General features: G+C 52.3%; 1 protein-coding gene and 2 long non-coding RNA genes across 3 annotated transcripts; 2 read left to right on the forward strand and 1 right to left on the reverse strand.

The window, feature by feature from the left end:
- Nucleotides 1-401: 401 nt before the first annotated feature.
- Nucleotides 402-5,462, forward strand: LOC132340654 (uncharacterized). Its single transcript, XR_009489971.1, has 2 exons — nt 402-1,640; nt 2,508-5,462. It is a non-coding gene; the product is annotated as an uncharacterized LOC132340654 (long non-coding RNA).
- A 6,860-nt stretch (nt 5,463-12,322) lies between these two features.
- Nucleotides 12,323-19,565, reverse strand: LOC132340634 (uncharacterized). Its single transcript, XR_009489951.1, has 2 exons — nt 19,425-19,565; nt 12,323-13,168 (listed from the first exon to the last, which is right to left on the reverse strand). It is a non-coding gene; the product is annotated as an uncharacterized LOC132340634 (long non-coding RNA).
- On the forward strand, nt 15,165-19,948 carry LOC132340613 (hydroperoxide isomerase ALOXE3-like). Its single transcript, XM_059871699.1, has 13 exons — nt 15,165-15,532; nt 15,929-16,127; nt 16,200-16,281; nt 16,376-16,498; nt 16,596-16,699; nt 16,797-17,119; nt 17,193-17,396; nt 17,520-17,606; nt 18,163-18,332; nt 18,409-18,530; nt 18,622-18,722; nt 19,114-19,284; nt 19,498-19,948. The coding sequence occupies exons 1-13, from the start codon at nt 15,395-15,397 to the stop codon at nt 19,675-19,677; spliced, it is 2,004 nt and encodes a 667-aa protein (XP_059727682.1). The 5' UTR covers nt 15,165-15,394; the 3' UTR covers nt 19,678-19,948.
- The last annotated feature ends 248 nt before the right edge of the window (nt 19,949-20,196 follow it).

Below are 20,196 nucleotides of genomic sequence, written 5' to 3' on the forward strand. Positions count from 1 at the left end.
ACGAGCACCCAGTCCGCAAACTGGCACCTGCAGCATCCCGGCCCCTCCCAGCTGTCATTTCGGGGGGGCTCTAGGAGCCACCATGACCCTGCAGTCTCTTCAAGAGGTGACCCGCGGTGTCCCCCGGGTGTCGCTGAGGCATCCCTAGCGGGAGCAGCGGCACCACCTCCCGAGGGAACGGCAGAGAAGGAGGGGTGACTGTAATTCCTGCCCCGTCACATTTGGAAGCCGCGACAGGAACGGGGACCGAGCGCGGGAGCAGCAGCGGACGTACCGCGGGGACGGGGCGGGGGGGACATGGGGACAGTCCCCAAAGTCCCCAAGGCACCCTCGGGGGATGCTGCGGCCGGGACAGCGTGGGGGATCCGGGGTCGCGCGGCATCCTCGGGGGGGTGCGGGGGCTGGAAGTGGCGTAGGGGGGACCCCAAAAATGCTGTCACCCCCCCTTGCAGGATGTGGGCCGCTCCCCGCTTTGGGGCGCTGGTGACAAATTGGCGGGTGGTGATGATCAAAAGCGCAGGTGCCACCTCGGGGATGTCACAGAGGGGGTCCTGCGGTGCCACCGGCCACCCGCGCTGAGCGGGTGACAAAGGGGGGATCAGGGGGTCCCCAGGGTGCTGGGAGGGGCGCAGGGGAAGCGCGGCCGGGGCAGGAGGGAAAGTTCTCCGGTCCCGCCTGCGCCCGAGGCATAGGGATGGCGGGGCACCCATCAACCAGTCCCCGACAGGGGTGGGGGCTGCGAGGAGCTGGCGTGGGCACCCACTGGGTGGGGACCCCCTAGGTGGGCACCCCCTTGCTGGGCAGAAGAACACAAAAGTTTGGGTCCCCTGGATGGGCAGGGGTATCCCAGGGAGGGAGGACCCCAAAAACTGGGGACTCCTCAAGGTGGGGATGCCAGGTTGGGGATGCCCACCCCACGAAGCCCAAGTTCAGCCCCTGGACTCACCTGAGTGACTCTCCCCATCCCAACCCCACCCACGCCTGTCCAGGGACCCCCAAAATGCCTCCCCCCATCCCACTAACCCCAAATCCAGCCCATGAACCCCCAAAATTATTCCCCCCATCCCGCCACCCACAATTCCTGCTCACAAAATTACTTCCCCCGTCCCACCACTCCCAAATTTATCCCCTGGGCCCCCCCAGAGTGACTCCCCCCATGCCAGCGCGCCCACATCTACCCCGTGGAACCCTCAAACTATTCTCCCCCCAACAGATGGAGGTGAAAGCCCGCCCGACCACACCCGAGCCCCCCGCCCGGCCACACCCGAGCCCCCCGCCCTACTGAAGAACTACAAGTGGTGCACCGCGACTGCCCCCGGCAGTCAACCGGCGGCGACCCCGAAAGGGGCGGGAGGTCCCCGGGGAGCCGCTGCTGGGAGGGGATGCAGGGCTGGAAACGCTCCTACAGCCGCCCCGGCACCGACGGCGACAGGGCTGGTGACAGTGGTGTCCCCAAGGCCAGCGCGTGCGGGTCCCTGTTCCAAAAGGCGTTTTTCGCCCCCTCCAAGGCGCCCAAGGGTACAGGGGACCCGCGGGGGACAGGAGGGGACGAGGCTACCCCTGCAGCAGTACCTGCATTCCGAGGACAGGAGGAGGCGACAGGGGAGCCAGGGCAGCGCTGGGGGCACAGGATGGGGCAGGTGAGGGGGGTACAGGGGTGGGAGAGTGGTGGTGAGGGGTGGGGGGAATTTTGAGGCGATGGGTGGAGTGTGATGACTATTGAGGTGATTATGATGGGTGGAGGGTGATGGGGATGGTTTGGGTGTCACGGTTTGGGGGGGGGATGACTTTTGGGGTGATGATGATGATGGGTGGGGGGTGATGAATTTTGGGGTGTGGGGTGGGATGCTGAGTCTCCCCTATCCCCATGGTCTCTTCCCACCCCAACGTTTCTGTCCCAACATTCCCATGCCACTCTGGCACGGATGGTGGCACCGGGCCAGGCCCCACGGCACCAGCACTGGGACCCAGCCAAAATGGCTTGGTACCAGTGAGGCCACCCACAGGGCAGGCACAGAGCCACCCCAGCCTGGCCCCACACATGGCCTGTCACTGTCACACTGCCACACCCACTGGCATTGCCACCCCATGGCCCCCTGTCCCCTGGTGGCATGTCCATGAGCATCTGGGGACCTGCAGTGGCACCTCCAAGGCCACACATCCCTTGGTGTCACCATACTGACAGTGGCATCTCCATGGCCATGCATGCCCTGTTGTCACAACACCCTTGGTGGCACTTCCATGGCCACCTGTGCCTCTTCCTGGCATGACCAGGTCACCTGTCCTCTGTCACTGCCACATCCCCCATGAGTGACAAGGGCACAGGGCGCACCCACAGCCTCTTCTGTCCCCTCCCATGACCAGGGCAAGCCATGGCCCCTGTCAAGCTGCTCTGTAAATGGCCCCCCTTACAGGCAGCCAGTGAAGAAGGGCATGGAATTGTTACAGTGACACTTAAATGCAGTTTCTTTCTTTCTTTCTTTAATCCAAATAAATTAATATTGTAGGTGCTGTACTTAGGAGGGGTGGAATATCTGTGTTCACCAGGCTGGAACAGCTTTATTCTGGAGTGAAAGCTGAATGCTGGATGCTGAAGTAATTTCAGAGCAGCATAGAACATGCTGAGTTGAAAGGGACTCTTCAGGATCATTAAGTCCAACTCCTACCCTGTACAGAACACCACAACAATTCCACCATGGGCCTGAGAGCATTGTCCAAATGCTTCCTGTCCCAAAACATACTTAAGGCTGGTACCACTTCCTTGGGGACCTTGTTCCAGTGCTCAACCCCCCTCTAGGTGAAAAACTTTCTCCTGATATCCAACCTGTCCTCCCCTGATTCAGCTCCAGCCATTTCCTTGAGTTCTGTCCCTGCTCATGAGAGTTAAGAGCTTGGTGCTGGCCCCTGCACTGCCTCTTGGGAAGACGTTGAAGAGCGCAGTGAGGTCTCACCTGAGTCTCCTCTTCTCCAGCTGAACAAGCCAAGTGTCCTCAGCAGTTCCTCACAGAGCCCCTTGAGACCCTTCCCCATCCTTGTGACCTCCTCTGGACACTCTGCAATGGCTTTATATCTTTTATATTGTGTCGCTCAAGGTGAGGCCACCCTAGTGCAGAGCAGAGCGTGACAATCCCCTCCCCAGCCCAGAGGCCAGGATGCTGGGCCTGCTGCCCCCAGGACACAGTGGCACTTTGGACTGCCAGGGCACTGTTGACTCATGTTCAGCTTGTCCTTGGGCAGGACCCCCAGGTCCCTCCCTGCAGCTGCCCTGCAGCCCCTCTTTCCCCTTTCCATACGCCAAGCCAGGGGTGCCCATCCCAGGGGCAGAATCTTACCCCTCCCTTGTTAAAGTCCACACTGTTGGTGATTGTCCATCTCTATATGGGACGTCTCTCTGCAGAGCCTCTCTGCCCTCCTGGCAGGTGACAGTTCATCCCAGTTTGGTGTCATCAGTAAATTTACTGATTATCCCTTCAAGTCCTGTGTTCACATCATTAACAAAGACGTTGGAGAGCAGGGACTGCCAATGGAGCCCTGCAGAACCCTCTGGTGACCACTGCCAGCGTGGTGTCACCCCAGTCACTGCTACCCTTGGTGCCTGACCCATGAGCCAGTTGCTCACCCGTTCCACAATGTGTTCATCCAGATGTGTGATGGACACTTTGTCTAGAAGCATTTTGGGAGACACAGTATCAAAAGCTTTGCTGAAATCCAGAAAGATTACATCTAGTGGCTTTCCTGGATCAACCAAGTGAGTTCCCCTGTCATAGAAGGAAATCAGATTTCACAAGCAGGACTTTCCCCTCATGAAGCCGTGCTGACTCTGACTGATGCTTGCATTGTCCTCCAGGTGTTTTTCAATACTTCCCAGAACAAACTTTTCCATTATTTTATCAAGTATCAGAGTGAGACTGACAGGCCCGTAGTGTCTGGGATCCTCCTTGCCCTTGAAAATCAGGACAAAATTCTCTAGCTTCCAGTCAGCTGGGACTCCTCAAATCCCAGATCTGAACTCTGTGTTTGTTCTGATTTCTTCAGCCTGCTCACATCTGCATGTATGGGCTTCTATTCTTCTCAAGCAAACCCACTTTGAGGGCAGTAATGGTTAAAAGAACAATTAAATATACTTTCTGATTACAGGCACAAAGTCATTGCGGATAAAACAATATGTTTAAAAGCTTTTTAAAGTGGGACTCACAGCACACAAGTGAACTGCCATGACCTTTTTTTGGAAAAAAAAGTCAATTGTGAATTTGTCATGGTTTACAGAAAGGAAACTGTAGAAGCCTTGCTTAAATGAGGGCTCATCTATGGCACAGTTTGAAGCACTCTCCTTTTCCTCTGAAGGAAATGTCTTTAGTTTGAAGCACTCTCCTTTTCCTCTGAAGGAAATGTCTTTGTGGGCATGGTAAGTGGTACATTTAATGGAATTACCTAATTGTATAGAATTAGCAATAACGTTCATGTGACAATTGATTTTATTTCCTTTTGATAACTCAGAAAATCAATAAATGTCAATTTGCTGCTACTCCCCACCCTATTCCCCTGTCATTCACTGCAAGCAGTGATAAGCATTCAGTAGGAAGGTGATGAGGTGATGTTTGACCTGGCAGTTGGAAGTGCAGTGATCTGTGATCCCAGTGCAGCTGGGTTGGCCCATCTATGTCAGATGAGGTTCTGTAGGGATCAGAGTTCCCTGGGACCCACCATATTCCTTCAACACTCATTTCACTTTACAGTGAGTGGTGCAGCTCCTGTCCACACATCAAGACATTTTCTAACATCAGAGTCTGCTTGTCAGGGCTCCCTAACCTGTCTGTATTTAGCACAAATTCCCAGCTTCAAGGGAAGTTTAGGAATGTGTTCTTCCAAAAGGAATTGTCTTCAGTGGACGTCTTAGATTGAAAGATGTAGCTGGGGGTGTGCATTCTATTCCCATCTGTTACAGGAGGGGCGGTTGTCTTATCTCAGTTGGGCAGTTTTCTTTATCTCTTCCACAACCAATCCTCCCTCCAGGAAATATCTTCTGTTAATGGGCCAGTGAATGTCACGGCATGACTGATAAAAATTTCATCATCCCATTGTGAGATGCTCTGCCTATAGGAAGGAGCCAAGCATTCCTACCTGGATATAGTCTGAGATTTTGGGACACCAGATCAGCCTTTTCCCACCTGATTCCCAGAGGAGCAGCTTTCTTCTACGCTGGATTCCCAAGGAAGTCCAGGCCCATCTACACCACCAATGGATCTTCAGAGGAAAACTCCACCTTTCTACAGGATCTCTGCTTCAACAGAACCACACCTGTCACTGCAGGTGCACTGCAGCCACCATTTAATGGGACTGCTACCACCACCCTGACCCACAGGGTGTCAGGTCGTATTCTGACTCTGTCAGTGGGGTCTTTTGTTTGTACTATTGCATTTGTATTTTTAATTTTCCTAGTAAAGAACTGTTTTTCCTATTCCATACCTTTGCCAAAAGCCTCTTAATTTCAAAATTATCATAATTCAGAGGGAGGGAGTTTACATTTTCCATTTCAAGGGAGGCTCCTGCCTTCCTTAGCAGGCACCTGTCTTTTCAAACCAGGACAGTTGACATACTGTACTTGTTTTTCTTTGCAAAGCAAAGATAAGGAGCCTGTCACATTCTGCTGTTTAAATTAAATTGTCTGATTCAATTTAATGGATTTTGGTGGCTTGGAAACAGTTTAGTGACATTTTGTGAGCATTTTATTTCTTGTGCGTTTTATGTTTGAGGAACTATCTCATGTGTTTTCCTGCAGAAAGCAGGCGTTCTTTATTTGGCTAGATGTGTGGGGTGTAACTTCACCAAGTCCACACTTTATAGATTATAGAAACTGCTTCTGTTTCTGTACTCTATTTTATATACATATTCATTGATTTTCCTGGAGTAAACAAACACATTATAATAATTTTCCCCAAAATCATCAAGATATTTTCTCTTCCCTTTATGCACGCATTCTTCAGTTCTGGGGGTCTCTTTGGTGGTCTCTGGTGGTTGACAACCCCAAAGTTATACCTGAACTGCTAAAAGTTGCCACAACTGGGCTGGTTGCTTTCCAGTTCTTTTTCCTACAGAATAAGTATTGTGCGGTTCCATAGACAAATGGGTTTTTTTAAATTAGCATTGTATTAACCTGATGCCTTTTCCAGGGCTACCTAAGAACAGAGGCCAGTCAAAATTAAGGGAATAAAGAGCAGTTGGATTTATTGAAGGGCCTTCAGGTACATTTCAGGCAGATGAAGCCCCACAGGGGGCTACAGCCAAAAATGGACAGCAGGTCATGGGTTTTCACACTTTTATAAGTTTGATCCATTTGCATATTGGGGGTTAATCTTCCAATTATTGTTTCAGGTAATGAAGTGATTTACCTCAAGTTTGCTCCCCTCCCAACTCACTTTTGTTTACATCTCTCGGGGCCTGAGACGGTGGGGTGTTCTTGATTCCCCAGCCTAGAGAGGAATTATTGTGTCTAACCAAAATGGAAAAGCAGCAGCTCTAACACTCTGTGTGGAATTCAGAGTTAAACACTAAAGAATTGCAGGTTCACAAATACATGAAAAATATAAAAGCTAAAATCCTAAAACATCAAACCCACCAGGTGCTAATGATTCTTTATCTGGTAACCAAACCGTGACCTTCTGGGTGTTACTGGGAGAACCGGTGTGAAGTTCAAGGACTCCAGTGGAAACTTTCTCCTCAGCCTGAACTTGCTGCTGCTCCAGCCCCAGAATGGCATCGGCTGTGATGTTTAACAGAGCAGGAGGTGCTGCCTGGGGGAGGCTGAGTGTCCCCTTGTCCCTGGCACAAATCCTGGGCACGGAGACTTGAACCTTGCAGCAAGTGCTGGGACTTTGCTCTCTCTGACAGGGTGGGAAAAAGAGATTTTGTTGTGAATCCTGGGACAACAGATTGACCTGTGGGCAAGCAGCTGAGTCTGTGGCCACTGTGACCCATCACGAGCCACCACAGCACTGGGCTGCCAGAATGGGAGCCTAAGACCCACCATACACAGTCTCACTGCCAGCTGAGCTGAGCTCACCTGCCATGAGCACAGGGGCTCTGGGTGCAGTCCTAAAGCTTTGTGGCAACAGCGAGGGAATTACTGGGGACACATCTGGGAGCTTGTGTTGAATTGCTCCTGCAGGGATCTTTAATGTCCTGAAATCAGTGGGTTTGCTCCTTTTTGAAGGCTATCATGGAGGCACAGGAAAGAACTGTCCATCTGAATTGCTAAAGTTTTAAATATCCATCAGGCTGCTCCTGCTCCTGAGGAAATGTGGCTCCTCAGGGATCTCAGGCTGCAGTCCCAGGGCTGCTCTTGGGACAGTGGAAGTCACCACTTCAGCACCACTGGCACAGCCTTGGCTGGGCAATTTTCCCTTCCTTGGGAAATTTCTGGGGATTTAGATGACTCTGGTGACCTGCTTCAGGGCTAAGCCAGCTGAAAATTAAAGCTGAGAACTTCCTGTTAGTTTTGAGCCTCATGAAATGGACTGCAGGCACTTCAGTCTATCAGGGTGGGACTGACAGTGCTGAATTAGAGCAGCCTAAACTGGGCTGGGACTGGGGGCTTCAGGCAGAGGGCAGGAATTGGTCTGGGATTAGCTGAGTGGGATAAATATGGCCTATGGATGTGCTGTGGAGATGAAGATTTTTACATCTTCAGATGATAAATGCAACTCAGTGTCTAAAAAAGTGTCTAAACATCCAGATACCAAAAGCCTTTTAGACAAAGTATGGAACACACAGCCTGGAAAATACCTGCTGTCTTCAGCACTCTGAACTTTCACCGTGCTGAACTTTCTCATTTAAAGCTGCAGCCATTGAAACAGCAAGATTTTCTGACAGTGGCTGATACTGAATGGTGTAGGAGACTGGAGAAAGGGTTAAGTGGGTCAAAACTACTAAAGTGTTTGTTTGGGATGGGCAGAGCAAGTTCTTCGAAGGTGGGAGGATCTCTGCTCCACACCCACTCACCTCAGCCCCTGCTCCACTCCAAAGTGGCTGCACAGCCCTCAGTACAGACACTGAAGTCCTCCTTGTGGGGACAGACCAGAGCAGAGAAAAGGTGGCATATTTTTCCTATCTGAAAGAAGTAGAGGTAATTTGTGACACATCTGGATGAATTCTGAAGTCATAACACAGGGGTGGGTTATTTATCACCCTGGAGAAACCTTTCCTGGAAACAAAGGAAAACTAGGAAAAGCCCAATCAATAAACACTGCTCAAGAAAATTCAGGGAGAGCCATGTGGGGGCTTGCACCTGGGGGAATTCCATCAGGGTTGAGGGGCCACTGCAGGCACCTCTTCATCACCTCCAGGCCTGGAGAACCTCAGTGTCTGTACTCCCCACCTCCCTGCAGGGGGTCTGAGGGTCTTGGGGTGTTCTTGTGCCCCATCTCTGTGCTCCAGGTGATCTTGGGTTGTCTCCAGGTTGGGAATGGCCAAAGCAGCTGCAGGATTTGGAGGTTAGGCTCTGCAGGAAGTTTTGTGTCCCTACTTTGGTGCCATGTCCAGGATCTCAGGTCATTAGCACACATGATTTCCCAGAGTTGGTTGTGGGAAAAGCTGGGTTTATGTGGGAAAAGATGGGTTTAGGTGTTTCCTTGGGACAGTGGGTGGAACATTGGGAATTTAGGTGCTGACAGGGGTTCTGCATCTTCCACAGACATTCCCCTTTTCTCTGGCCTTGATGAATCTGAAAGAGCTGGAGTCAGTTTGGGGTGAGCCAAAGACACAAGAGAGATTGAAAAGATGTGGACGGAGCCAGGGCGTGACCCTGGGATCACTGGGACAGTTTGGGAGTGACACAGGGATGGCACTGGAAGCACTGGGGTGAGACAGGGATGGTGCGGCAGAGAGCAACACTGAGTCCACGAGGAGTGAACTGAGAGTCAGCTGGGAGCACTGGTTGGAACTGGGGGCAGGAAGGGGAACCAGGGAGTCCTACAGGGAGCTCTGAAGCGAAGTGGGAGCACTGAGGTGAGGCACTGGAAGCACCAGGAGGAGGCACTGGAAGCAGGGGACACCCCATCATGTGTCCCGGTTGCTCGAGTCCAGCTCCCCCATGTAGTGTAAAGACTTGCAAAAAGCTGGTGGCTGCTACTTTCTTGCCTGCTGAATTAACATCACAGTCTTAAGCAAGAATCTTAAGGACAGCTCTTCTTGCTGCTATCAATTTTTCTTTCAGCCCTCTGTGGAAACAACTGTGCTTTCATCTAGGCTCTGAGATCCAGACAACACAATGGTAGTTGCAGCGGAGAAGGACCCAGTGCACTGGTGAGTTTGATGTGACTTACTGCGGCAAGCAGATGGTGCAGCCCTGCACTTGTTTTGACTTACAGAGCTTTTTTCTGTAACAGCATCTGCTGACAGCTGGCAACGGAGCTGTGAGAGTGGAAAATGTGATGGCATAGCTATCTGAGAAAGAAAGTACAGAGATGCAGTGTGTTGTGCACTGTTTCAGGGCTGCTTGGAGAAGGGGTATGTAAAGAACACCTTCTGTTTTGACATGTGCTTCTAGGTGATCTATGGACTTGGTTATCATAGACTCTGCAACACTGAGAGTGTAAAAAAGAGCTAATCTCCACATTTTGTGATAAAGTCTAACAGCTTCATGTTACTTTTCAAGCAACAAGAGCATTATCAGCAGATTCAAATTGAGAATGAGCTGTTGCTGGACTTTTGCAATTCTGTTCACTGTGCAAACAAGCCCAGTGCTCTGCCACGTCATTCTTCACCTTATGTGATCCGGACAGGACTGAAGCCCAGTGATGGCATTCAGCTTTGCCACTTCTCCCTATGTGTACTGCAGGCACCTACAGTGTGCTACACAGGGTTTCTCCTCAGCTTTAGGTATACTCATATCCTTTTTGTTTTGCCAAGTCCAAACTGTCCATGGAGCTTTCTTTCAGTGAAATGTGCTGGCAGAGAAGGACTTGCTGGATTAGTTGTTCTATGTCCAAGACATTTGACACAGCACCATAATCTGAGCAACGAGAAGGGGACAGGAAGAACATGGGTTTGTCCCAGCACATGTTTCTGTGTCTCTCATGTCTCTCTGAAGCTTTAGTCCTTGCGAGGCTGTAATGTGTGTGGTAGTACTTCAAGCTAAGAAGGACCGTGCAGAGAGCACGGAGATCAGACAGCACTTTGCACATTGTAAAAGAAAGAGGATTGCCCCTTGAATGTGGTGCAAATACAGGTTTCCACAAGTTTCAGGGGCAAGTTCCAGGCAAGCTCATTGTCCTGGCACAATTCTCTGCACAAGATGTAGCCGAGAAGCTTTCTGTTTGTATTCAGACAATGAGAGAGGCTGAATGTGGTGGTACATAAAGTGCATGGCCCAGGTCAGTTTTGGCAGAAGCAATGCTTAGGAGTGCTTTCCTGCTGGCAGAGTGTTCCGTGCAAGAATAGATGAGGACTTGCCTTGGTGAGAATGAAAGCAAGACAGGTTCCAAAAGGTGAAGAACGAGGCCGCAGAGCACCGGGATGGTGTGTGCAGCGTACTGGCTGCCAGAGGAGCATGTCTGCCAAATTCACATTAGCAGTTGTCAAGTCGGAAGTTCAACAAGAGCAGCTTGTGCTGCTACCTCTTCCTCTTCCAGCCGTATCAGAAAACTACTGCCCTTATCTTTAGATCATGAGATCCACAGATAATGACAGTAGACACAGCAAAGAATGGATATACAGAGTGTACCAGTGAGTTTGATGTGGCTTACGTGAGGCTAGGGGAAGGGGCAGCCTAGCAATGGCTTTGTCTTCTACAGTCTATTTGATGGGAGCAGCTGCCGAAAGTTGGCAACAAAACTGCAGGAGTGTAAAACGTCCATATATGTTAAAAGGAGGTACATGGTCCCAAGTGTGTTGTGCACAATTTAAATGCTGCTAGGAAAAATGGCTTCTTTCATCTGCCCTGACATTTCCTTCCTTCTCTGTGACCTCTAGCTGCTTGAACTCAAGAACACTGAAGGTGTAGGAAAGTGATTGAGCTTGAATATCAGGTTTCCCAGGGAAGAGGGAAGTGCAGAAAATGCTCTGTCCTGGGACATCTCTCAGTAGTAACTGCAGCTGGAAACGTTTCACTGTAACAATGGACTCTGCCACTTTGAGAGAATGTGCTGATGCTATGCATATAATTGAAAAGGAAAGTGCAAAATCACTAGTGCATTTTGTGTAGTTTACAGACTGCAAAGGGACTATGAAAGCCAGCACTGGCTTTTCGTTCTGGGACTTTTACTTCGCAAGCAGCTGCTGTACGTTTTGAAGGGGTTTTGAATCTGTGACAGTGAGAGGTACAGAGATGGTACATAGAGCTTAAGGGAAAGTGCATTTCTCCAGTGAGGTGGATGCAGTTCAGTGGGTGTGAGTTACATGTTGAGTGGCTGATTGCACAGAAAAAGTCCCAAAAGAAAGAGGCCTTGCTGCAATTGCCTTTTCTTTTTCAGCCTATAAATTGCATAGCCAACGATGCAATGATTCCTCTTCCTTCCCTGCTACATGCAGGATTGCCTTCTGTCAGTCTCCAAGAGCCAGGATCCACAGTGGAGCTCTTCCCTGAACTGCTCCTAACACAAATGGAGCCAAGCCAGGAGAGCGCTTGTCTTTGAACAAGCTTTATCTTTGAACTTCCCCCTTACAACTGCCAACGTGAATTTGGCAGGCAAGCAAGTGGCAGTCACGCTCCTCTGGCAGACAGTACGCTGTGCACACCAGCTCCGTGCTTTGAGCCCTCGTTCTTTGCCTTCTGGAACTGTCGCGTTTTCATTCTCACCAAGGCGAATCCTCATCTATTCTCTGGCCTGGGCCATGCGCTTTCCTTCTAAGCACTACGTACCACCACGTTCAGCCTCTCTCGTCATCTGAATCCAAACAGAAAGCTTCTCGGCTACATCTTGTGCAGAGACTTGTGCCAGGACAATGAGCTTGCCCCTGAAACTTGTGGAAACCTGTATTTGCACCACATTCAAGGGGAAATCCTCTTTCCTTTGAAACATGCAAAGATCTGCCAGATCCTACCTTTCTTGGACCTCATTTTCTTCACACCAGGGACCCCCTGCACACATCTTCACAGTGATTACAGGTCTCTCCACCCTGTGAACCTCAGCTGGGTTTCTCTGCACAGTGTAGTGTGGGCGGTCACTGTGCCTCTGGCCAGAGGTTTTTCCAACATACACTTTCCAACACAGCCTTTCCCCCCCCCCCACTCCCCCCCACCCTATTGACATGTGGAATAAGAGCTCCACAACTAATAATAGTTGTGAAGCAGGTATGTATATTACAGCACTGGACACATGGGGAATATTTTCACAGAATATTTTCACCAAGCATGCTTATCCAAACAGACTCTGTTATCTATCCATAAGCTCATAGATATTTGCAAAGATTTCAACATCACCTATACATATTCATAGCCTATTCGGGCCTTCCCCCATCCTCTCTGTATGGTAATCAGCTTCTTATCGCTCTGTGCTTAAGTACTGTCTTCTGGTGGTCTTGGGCGGGGGTCGTCAGATGAAATCAATGGGGTAAAAGCAGTCTTCCTCGGGTGCGCTTTGGATGAACCTGGTCTTTGCACATGCTCTCTGGGTAGCTGGTTGTTTTCCAAGGCTTCTGGCCATAGTCCAAACTACAGATCCAATTTTTTCTTGCTTATCAGTTTTAAACGAATACGCAAAGTCTTGTTTATGGTAGCAAAGAAGCAAAGTCCTCTTGTGGTGAAGCAAGAACTATATTTTAACATACTTGACTATACAGCTAATTATAAATTTAATTATAAGTTCCTGTCTTGGTTTGAAAAGACAGATGTCTGCTAAGGAAGGCAGAAGCCTTCCCTGAAATGGCAAATGTAAACCTCCTCTCTCTGAATTGCTATAAATTTGAAATTAAGGCGGGCTCTCAGGCAAAGATAAGGGATGAAATGAGATTGGCCTCCTTCTCAGGAGGAAGCATTGCAATTGCTGATTTTTGAAGCAACAGCTCACCAAGCACTGGATCCTGTCCATCCCACAGATCCCTCTCAGGTGGAATGGGGATTTGCCTCCTCAGGGCTGTCAGCACACCTATGGCAGCAGGGTCCTGAGGGTCCGACGAGGCCTGTTGATTTCTATTCCTGTGGTTTCAAAGATGCTGAGAAAAGATACACTGCCTGGGAAAAGGGATTGTTTGTGGTTAGCTTAGCTCTCATAGAAGTGGAAAAATTTGCACAACAACAACCAATTGTCTTGAGAGGCTCTTCTCAAAGTTATTAAGATAGTCACTACTGGGGACCCCCCCACCTGATGGGGTGGCCCAGAGGGCCTCAGTTAGAACATTATTGTAACATTTTCTCAATAACAGTAAAAAATTTAGTGATACAAGAAACTGAGAGCTTGGGTAGCAGCCAAAATAAACCTGCCTCTGTAATTAAAATAGCCCCTCCTTTCTCCCCTGAACAATCAGCAAATTCTTGGTTCCCTGATGTCTCTGCTAGATGGGAGGGGAAGGTGTGGAGATACAGGGCAGCAGCCCTCCACATTTCCTCTGGTGAAGAAATTATTACCAAGGGAGAAGGCAATTCTCAGGTTGGAGAGCTGATAGCTGTTTGGAGTGTTTTCCAACATGAGGTACAGAATACCTCCCTTGTCTGTATCTACACTGACTCCTATGCTGTGTACCAAATGATCCTAATAATCCAGCACATTACCCTGGACAACCTGTTCTGGTGGACCTCCCTTACTATACGGCAAGTGCCACTTTTGCTAAAAACTTCTCTGAATAAATTTGCATTGGTAGCCCCTGATGCTCTGGGGAAAGAGCATTGGATAAATACATGCTGGATAATTGCATCATTTCAATTTTGCGCCTCTTGGTGGCAGATTCTGTTGCGTTTACTCTTTCACAGAAGAACTCCGAGGGACGTGAAGACCTGATAAACCATGATAACACTAGTGTTGGATGACAAAAATAATGTTTTCCCTCCCTTTATGGTAACATGAGGTGATGATGTTACAATAACACATAAATTACTTGTTGAACCCCTAATCAAACCTATACATAGTTATGAAATCCCCTCTGTGTTATTTTTTTGCACTCTGAGATCAGGTAAGGAACCATCACAACCCCCACTTGTACTAGCGGATCGTGACGTCCCCAGTATTAAGGAAAGGAGAAAGGCAGGAATGGGGGTGCAGGGGGTCCCAGGACAAAGAAAAAGGAGGGTCTGGAGGCTGGAGAGACGGGGTGGCTGGAAAAGGGGGTTCAGGGTCATTCTGTGCATGGAATGGTGGATCAGGCCATCTTGGTGCTCTTGAATTGCAGTTTAAGGTTCCCAGTGCTGGGAATTGCAGTTTGGGGGGTTCCCAGGGTAAGGAAAGGCAGGGATAAGGGTGGGGAGAGGCAAGATCTCCAGGAAGAAGGGCTCAGGGCATCACCGGTGTTGAGGAAAGGAGGGTTTGGGGACTGGGAAAGGCAGGAATGGGCACAGGGTGCCAGGTTCAAGGGAAAGGAAGAGGCTGGGGGCTGGGAGAGGGGGGATGGCTAGGAAAGAGGACAGAGAGTGGTGCCAGGGCCAGGCAATGGGGTGCAGGGGGGTCTCAACGCACAGGAATGTGGGGCTCATGGGGGTCACGGTTTCAGACAATAGCAGTTCCAATTCCCAGGAATGCCAGTTCAGGGGTGTTCCAGTGCCAGGGGTCCCACTCACCCCTCACCACCTCTGAGGAATGCCCCCAGACCCAGTGCTGGAACCACCGATGGAGCTGCTCTGCTGCGGCCTGGCCCCCAGAGCCACCTCTGGGCCCGCGATTGGCACCACTGTTTCCTGCTTGCCAATGGCAGCTGGGGATGTTCTTGACAGAGGAGACCCTGGGTGGGGGCACGTGAAGCTCCTGGCCCACAGTGAATGCCCCTTTTTTTGCTCAAACCACCCCCGGGGCCATTGCTTGTGTCATGTTCCCATAGCCAGGAACATGGGATGGTTTCTTGAGTAATGTGCCCATGGTCACCCCTGGGGCCATCACTTGGGTAATGTCCCCACAGCCACCCACAGGGCCATCGCTTGGGTAATGTCCCCACAGCCACCCACAGGGTCATCACTCGGGTAATGTCCCGGCGGCCATCCTCAAGGCCATTTCTTGGGTAATGTCCCTGTGGCCACCCCCAGGGCTATCGTTTGGGTAATGTCCCCATGGCCACATCAGTTGAGATCAGATGTACTTGATGCTGGACAGTAGCGGTGATCTGATAACACCTCCCTGAGGAGGAAGGACCCATCACCCGCCCACACAACGGCCATGGGGGTTGCGACACCCAAATCATCCAAAACAGCAGGCTTGCACCCCACAGCCCCTCACTCTTCTCTGACGGCATCTCCAGGACATCACTGCAGCTTGTCATGGCCACCTACAAGGTGACAGTGGCAACAGGTGACATGGTGGAAGCTGGGACCAACAACTCCATCTCCATCACCCTGGTGGGCAGCTATGGCGAGAGCCGCCAGACCACCGTCTCCTTCTTTTTCCTTCCAGGGAAGGTGGGCATGGGGATTGGGACAAAAGGCACAAGGGGTGGTAGAGCTGTCCTGGGGACATGAGGGGTGGTAGAGCTGTTCTGGGGACATGAGGGGCTGCATGGACTGCCTGGGGATACAAGGAGATGGTGAGAAGGGATTTGAGGGAGATGGAGGAAAGGGGTTCCAGGGTCTGGAGGAAAAAAATCTGGGGAGGATGGTGGGTAGTGGTTCTGGGGGGATTGGAGGAACAGTGTTCTGGGAAGATGGAGGAAAAGGACTTTGAGGGGATGATGGAGGATAAGGATCCTGGAGGCAAGGAAGCAAGTGGGGATGCTCTGAGCCCCTTCTCTGCTGGTGCCCCTGGTGCTACCACAGGGCATCTACCCATTGCCCCAGAAGCCATTTCCTCCTCTCCAGGAGAAGAGCCTGTCTGTGCACTGTGGGCAGGACTTGGGCCCTATTGTCCTCATCCGCCTGCATAAGTGGCGGCTCTTCCTGGAGGATGCCTGGTTCTGCAAGGATGTCCGGGTGACAGCCCCCAATGGCACCCTGTATCGCTTCCCCTGCTACCAGTGGCTGGAGGGAGTCACCACGGTGGAGGTGCGAGAGGGCTCAGGTAGGACCCACCCTGCCCCCATCCTCCTCTGATGGCCAGAGGTCCGACTTCTGACACCCCCTTTCTTTCTAGGGAAGAAGCTGGTGGATGACAAGCTGCAGATCCTCAAGGAACATCGTCATCGGGAGCTGGCAGCACGGCAGGAGGCTTACCGGTGACAGCAGGGACATGGGGACAAGGCCTGCTTTGGCCAGGTGGGCTGGTCAGCAGCGATGCTGATGTCTGCTCCCATTTTCCCCCCCGCTCAGGTGGAAGAACTTCGCCCAGGGCTGGCCCCGTTGCCTCAACGTGGACTCCATCTTTGAGCTGGACTCCAACATCCAGTTCTCCTGCATCAGGGCCAACAACTTCACTGGTTTCCTCATCTTCCAGTAAGCAGTGCCCTGAGGCCATGGAGGACCTGGGTGATGGCAGGGAAAGGGGCCAGAGAAGGCAAGAAGTATGCTGAGGGCCCCCTCTGCCCTGTAGAGGGGCCTCCCACTTTCTGTCAGGGTTCCTACTGAGATGCAGCTCCTGGAACAGCCTGGATGAGATGCGCACCATCTTCTCCCGGACACAGGGCAGGGACATTGGTGAGTGCCTTGTGTGCTGTCCCCTGCCCTTGCCCCTGCATCACTCAAGGTGCCTGGAGAGTGGTAAGTGGGTGCTGATGTCTGACCATCACCTTAGTCCCTGAGTATGTGGCCAAGCACTGGCAAGAAGATGACTTCTTCGGTTACCAGTTCCTCAATGGCAACAACCCCATCATCATCCATCGCTGCACCACACTGCCGCTCAAATTCCCAGTGACACCAGAGATGGTCGCTGGCTCACTGGGAGGTGGCACTGACCTGGGCAAGGAGCTGCAAGAAGGTCGGATTTTCATTGTGGACTACAAGGTGCTGGAGGACATCCCAAGTGACACCATTCACGGGCGCCAGCAGTACGTAGCCGCCCCGCTCTGCCTGCTTCACCAAGGCACCGATGGGCTCCTGCGCCCCATCGCTATCCAGGTATGGGTCCCACTCTAAATCCTGCTGTCAGGAGGGTGGCAATGGTTCTACACCACCGTGCGGTGTCCCACAGCTCAGCCAAACACCAGGACCCCACAGCCCCATCTTCCTGCCAAGTGATGATGAGTGGGACTGGCTGTTGGCCAAGACCTGGGTGCGCAACGCCGACTTCTACAGCCACCAGCTCCTCAGCCACCTGCTGAGGACCCACCTGTTTGGGGAGGTCTTTGCCATTGCCACGCTGCGCCACCTGCCCACCTGTCACCCCCTCTTCAAGGTAAGGGCCTCAGGGCCGTCTGCTGCTCCCCCTCCCCAGATCTGAGGGCAGTTATACCCCACCTGTCTCCCACCTCCATGAAGGGGTCCGTGGTCACCTGCCAGGTGTTTATTCCTCCCTCAGCTCCTCATGCCCCACTTCCACTTCACACTGCACATCAACACCTTGGCCCGCAGTGTCCTCATAAACCAGGGTGGCCTCATTGACAAGGTAAGCCCTGGGGACTGAGACCACTGGGCTCTGCTGGGGCACTGAATGCTCTGGGGTATTGGGAGGCACAGGGGTGTACTGAGGACACTGGGGGTCTACTGAAGTCCACTGGGACACTGGAGGGCACTGGAGTCTTGGCGGTGCCTCCTGGAGTCTCCTGGAGGTACTGGATTCTACTGGGGGCACTGGGGTCTCCTGGGAACCTTGGGGTCTACTGGAAACACTGGGTGGTACTGGGGTGCTACCGGGACCCATGTAGAGTACTGGCATGTACTGGCAACACTGGGTGTACTGAGATTGCTGGGGAGCACTGTAGTGTACTGGGGGCACTAGGGGGCACTGGGAAGCATGAGAGACCTGGGAGACATTAGAGAACGTGGTCTGGAGGACACTGGAGAGCACTGCGGTATATGGGAGTACTGGGGGCACTGGGTGTGTACTTGGAGTACTTGTACCCTGGGACCAGTATGGGGTACTGGGGTATACGGGGAGCACTGGGCAACACTGAAGCCTGGCACCTCCTGCCCTCTCCAACCATGGGTGGCCCTCCCCCCAGGGTTCAGGGGTGACCTATGAGGGGCTGCTGCTGGTGGTGCAGCGAGGCCTGGAGCAGGTGACCTACGCGTCCCTGTGCCTCCCCGATGACATCCGCCACCGTGGCATGTCCCATGTCCCCAACTACCACTACCGAGATGATGGGATGAGCCTCTGGGAAGCCATTGAGAGGTGAGACTGGTTTCAGGGGGTGGAGGGTGGTCCTGGCATGCCCCAGGATCTCACAATCACCTCGTCCCTACGGCAGCTTTGTCACCGGCATTGTGACATTCTACTATGGTGGGGATGCAGCAGTGAGCGGGGACACCGAGCTGCAGGCCTGGGTGATGGACATCTTCACCAATGGTTTCTTGGGCAGGACCTCCTCAGGTAGCACACCTGTGGCTGCCACAGGATGTCCCCAGGGGAGGCAGGAAACAGGCAGGTCCCTGAGGCTTTTGGCTGACCCATCACCATCCAGGTATTCCCTCGTCGCTGCAGACAGTGGTGGAGCTCATCAAGTTCCTCACCATGGTGATGTTCACCTGCTCGGCGCAGCACGCGGCTGTCAACAATGGGCAGGTGGGACATGGGCCAGGGACCCAAAGGATATCCTCAGGCGTCCTCGAGCCATGCTGGGGACATGTCCCCCTCCCACTCCTCTGTATGCAGGAAGGATGTCCTCACCCTGAACCAATGTCTATGTCACACCTCTACATGCCAGAAGGATGTCCCCATCCATCCTATCTCCATCTTGGAAGGATGTCCTCATCCTGTGTCCCCATCCAATGGGTCCCCATGCCAGAAGGATGTCCCCATCCTTCTCCCTTGCCATGCTGAGATGTTCCCATCTGCCCCCTCTCTGTGCCAAAGAACGTTCCCACCTGTTCCCTCACTGTTTTGGGAGTATGTCCCCACCCATCCCACTGCTGTTTTGGGGGGATGTTCTCTGCAGTAACCTTTCCCCCTGCAGTATGATCTGGGGGCCTTCGTCCCCAACGCCCCATCCTCCATGCGCCACCCACCACCCAGCGAGAAGGGCCGGGCCTTCCTCCAGCACTTCCTCGACACCATTCCTGAGGTGGCCACCACTGCTAACATCCTGGTTGCGCTCATTCTCCTCAGCTCCCAACTCAAAGACAGGGTGAGTCTGGCCCCACAGTCCCCATGTGCCCCCCGCAAACAGCTCTGTGGGCCTGGGGAACTGCAACAGCCCACAAGATGGATGTCACAACCTTTGGTGTCACCAAGCTTGGGGGACAGCCACCATTTCTCCACACCTACCAGGGTGCCAGAAAACCCCCGAATAGCAGAAAGAGGTTGAAGCTGAGGGGTCCATGTTGCTGTCTCCCTCCAGAGGCTCCTGGGACAGTACCCGGAGGAGTGGTTCACAGAGGCGGAACCCCGGCGGCTCATCCGGGCCTTCCAAGGGCGGCTGGAGGAGATCCGGGACCAGATTGAGGAGAGGAACCACCTGGCTGAGCTGAGATACAACTACCTGAACCCACTGGAGACGGAGAACAGCATCTCCATCTGAGCACAGGAGCTGCACCCGCCCAGCACCACCAGCACTCCCAGCACTCTGCCCCTGGGCACCCTCAACAGACAGAACCACCAGCATCTGGACATCCCCGTACACCCAGCATCGCTTACATGGCCATCCCCAACACCCTCGTCACCCAGCATCCTGCACACTTGGACAACCCCAGCAACCCCACACCTGGAGATCTCCAGCATCTACCCCCCAGCTCCCTCAGCAAACCCCACTCCATTTTCCTCTCCCCAATAAATGCCAGCTGTCAATCAAACCCTTGCTGCTTGTAGGCATACCCTAAAACCACAGGGATCCAAACAGCCCCCACACAAAGTAGGAAGCTGAACTGAGGCAACTGGGGGACATGACAGAGTTCCAAGTGCTCCCAGTGCGCACAGTGTTCATCACTGGTCCCCAGTGACCCAGTGCCCCCTGCAGTGCTCCCCTCATTGTGGGCAGAGTAGGAGCTTCAAACAAAGTTTATTAGAGAAGCTTCTTTTGAGATATAAAGTACAGAAAGGA

This window comes from Haemorhous mexicanus, chromosome 32 (genome assembly GCF_027477595.1).
Source record: "Haemorhous mexicanus isolate bHaeMex1 chromosome 32, bHaeMex1.pri, whole genome shotgun sequence".
Classification (NCBI taxonomy): Eukaryota; Metazoa; Chordata; class Aves; order Passeriformes; family Fringillidae; genus Haemorhous; species Haemorhous mexicanus.

Bases quoted from the DNA above. Each gene is read 5' to 3' on its own strand.
- LOC132340613 (XM_059871699.1), top strand. From the start codon at position 15,395: ATGGCCACCTACAAGGTGACAGTGGCAACAGGTGACATGGTGGAAGCT. The intron at 15,533-15,928 runs GTGGGCATGGGG...CCTCCTCTCCAG, and splicing joins TCTTTTTCCTTCCAGGGAAG to GAGAAGAGCCTGTCTGTGCA. The intron at 18,531-18,621 runs GTAGCACACCTG...ATCACCATCCAG, and splicing joins CTTGGGCAGGACCTCCTCAG to GTATTCCCTCGTCGCTGCAG.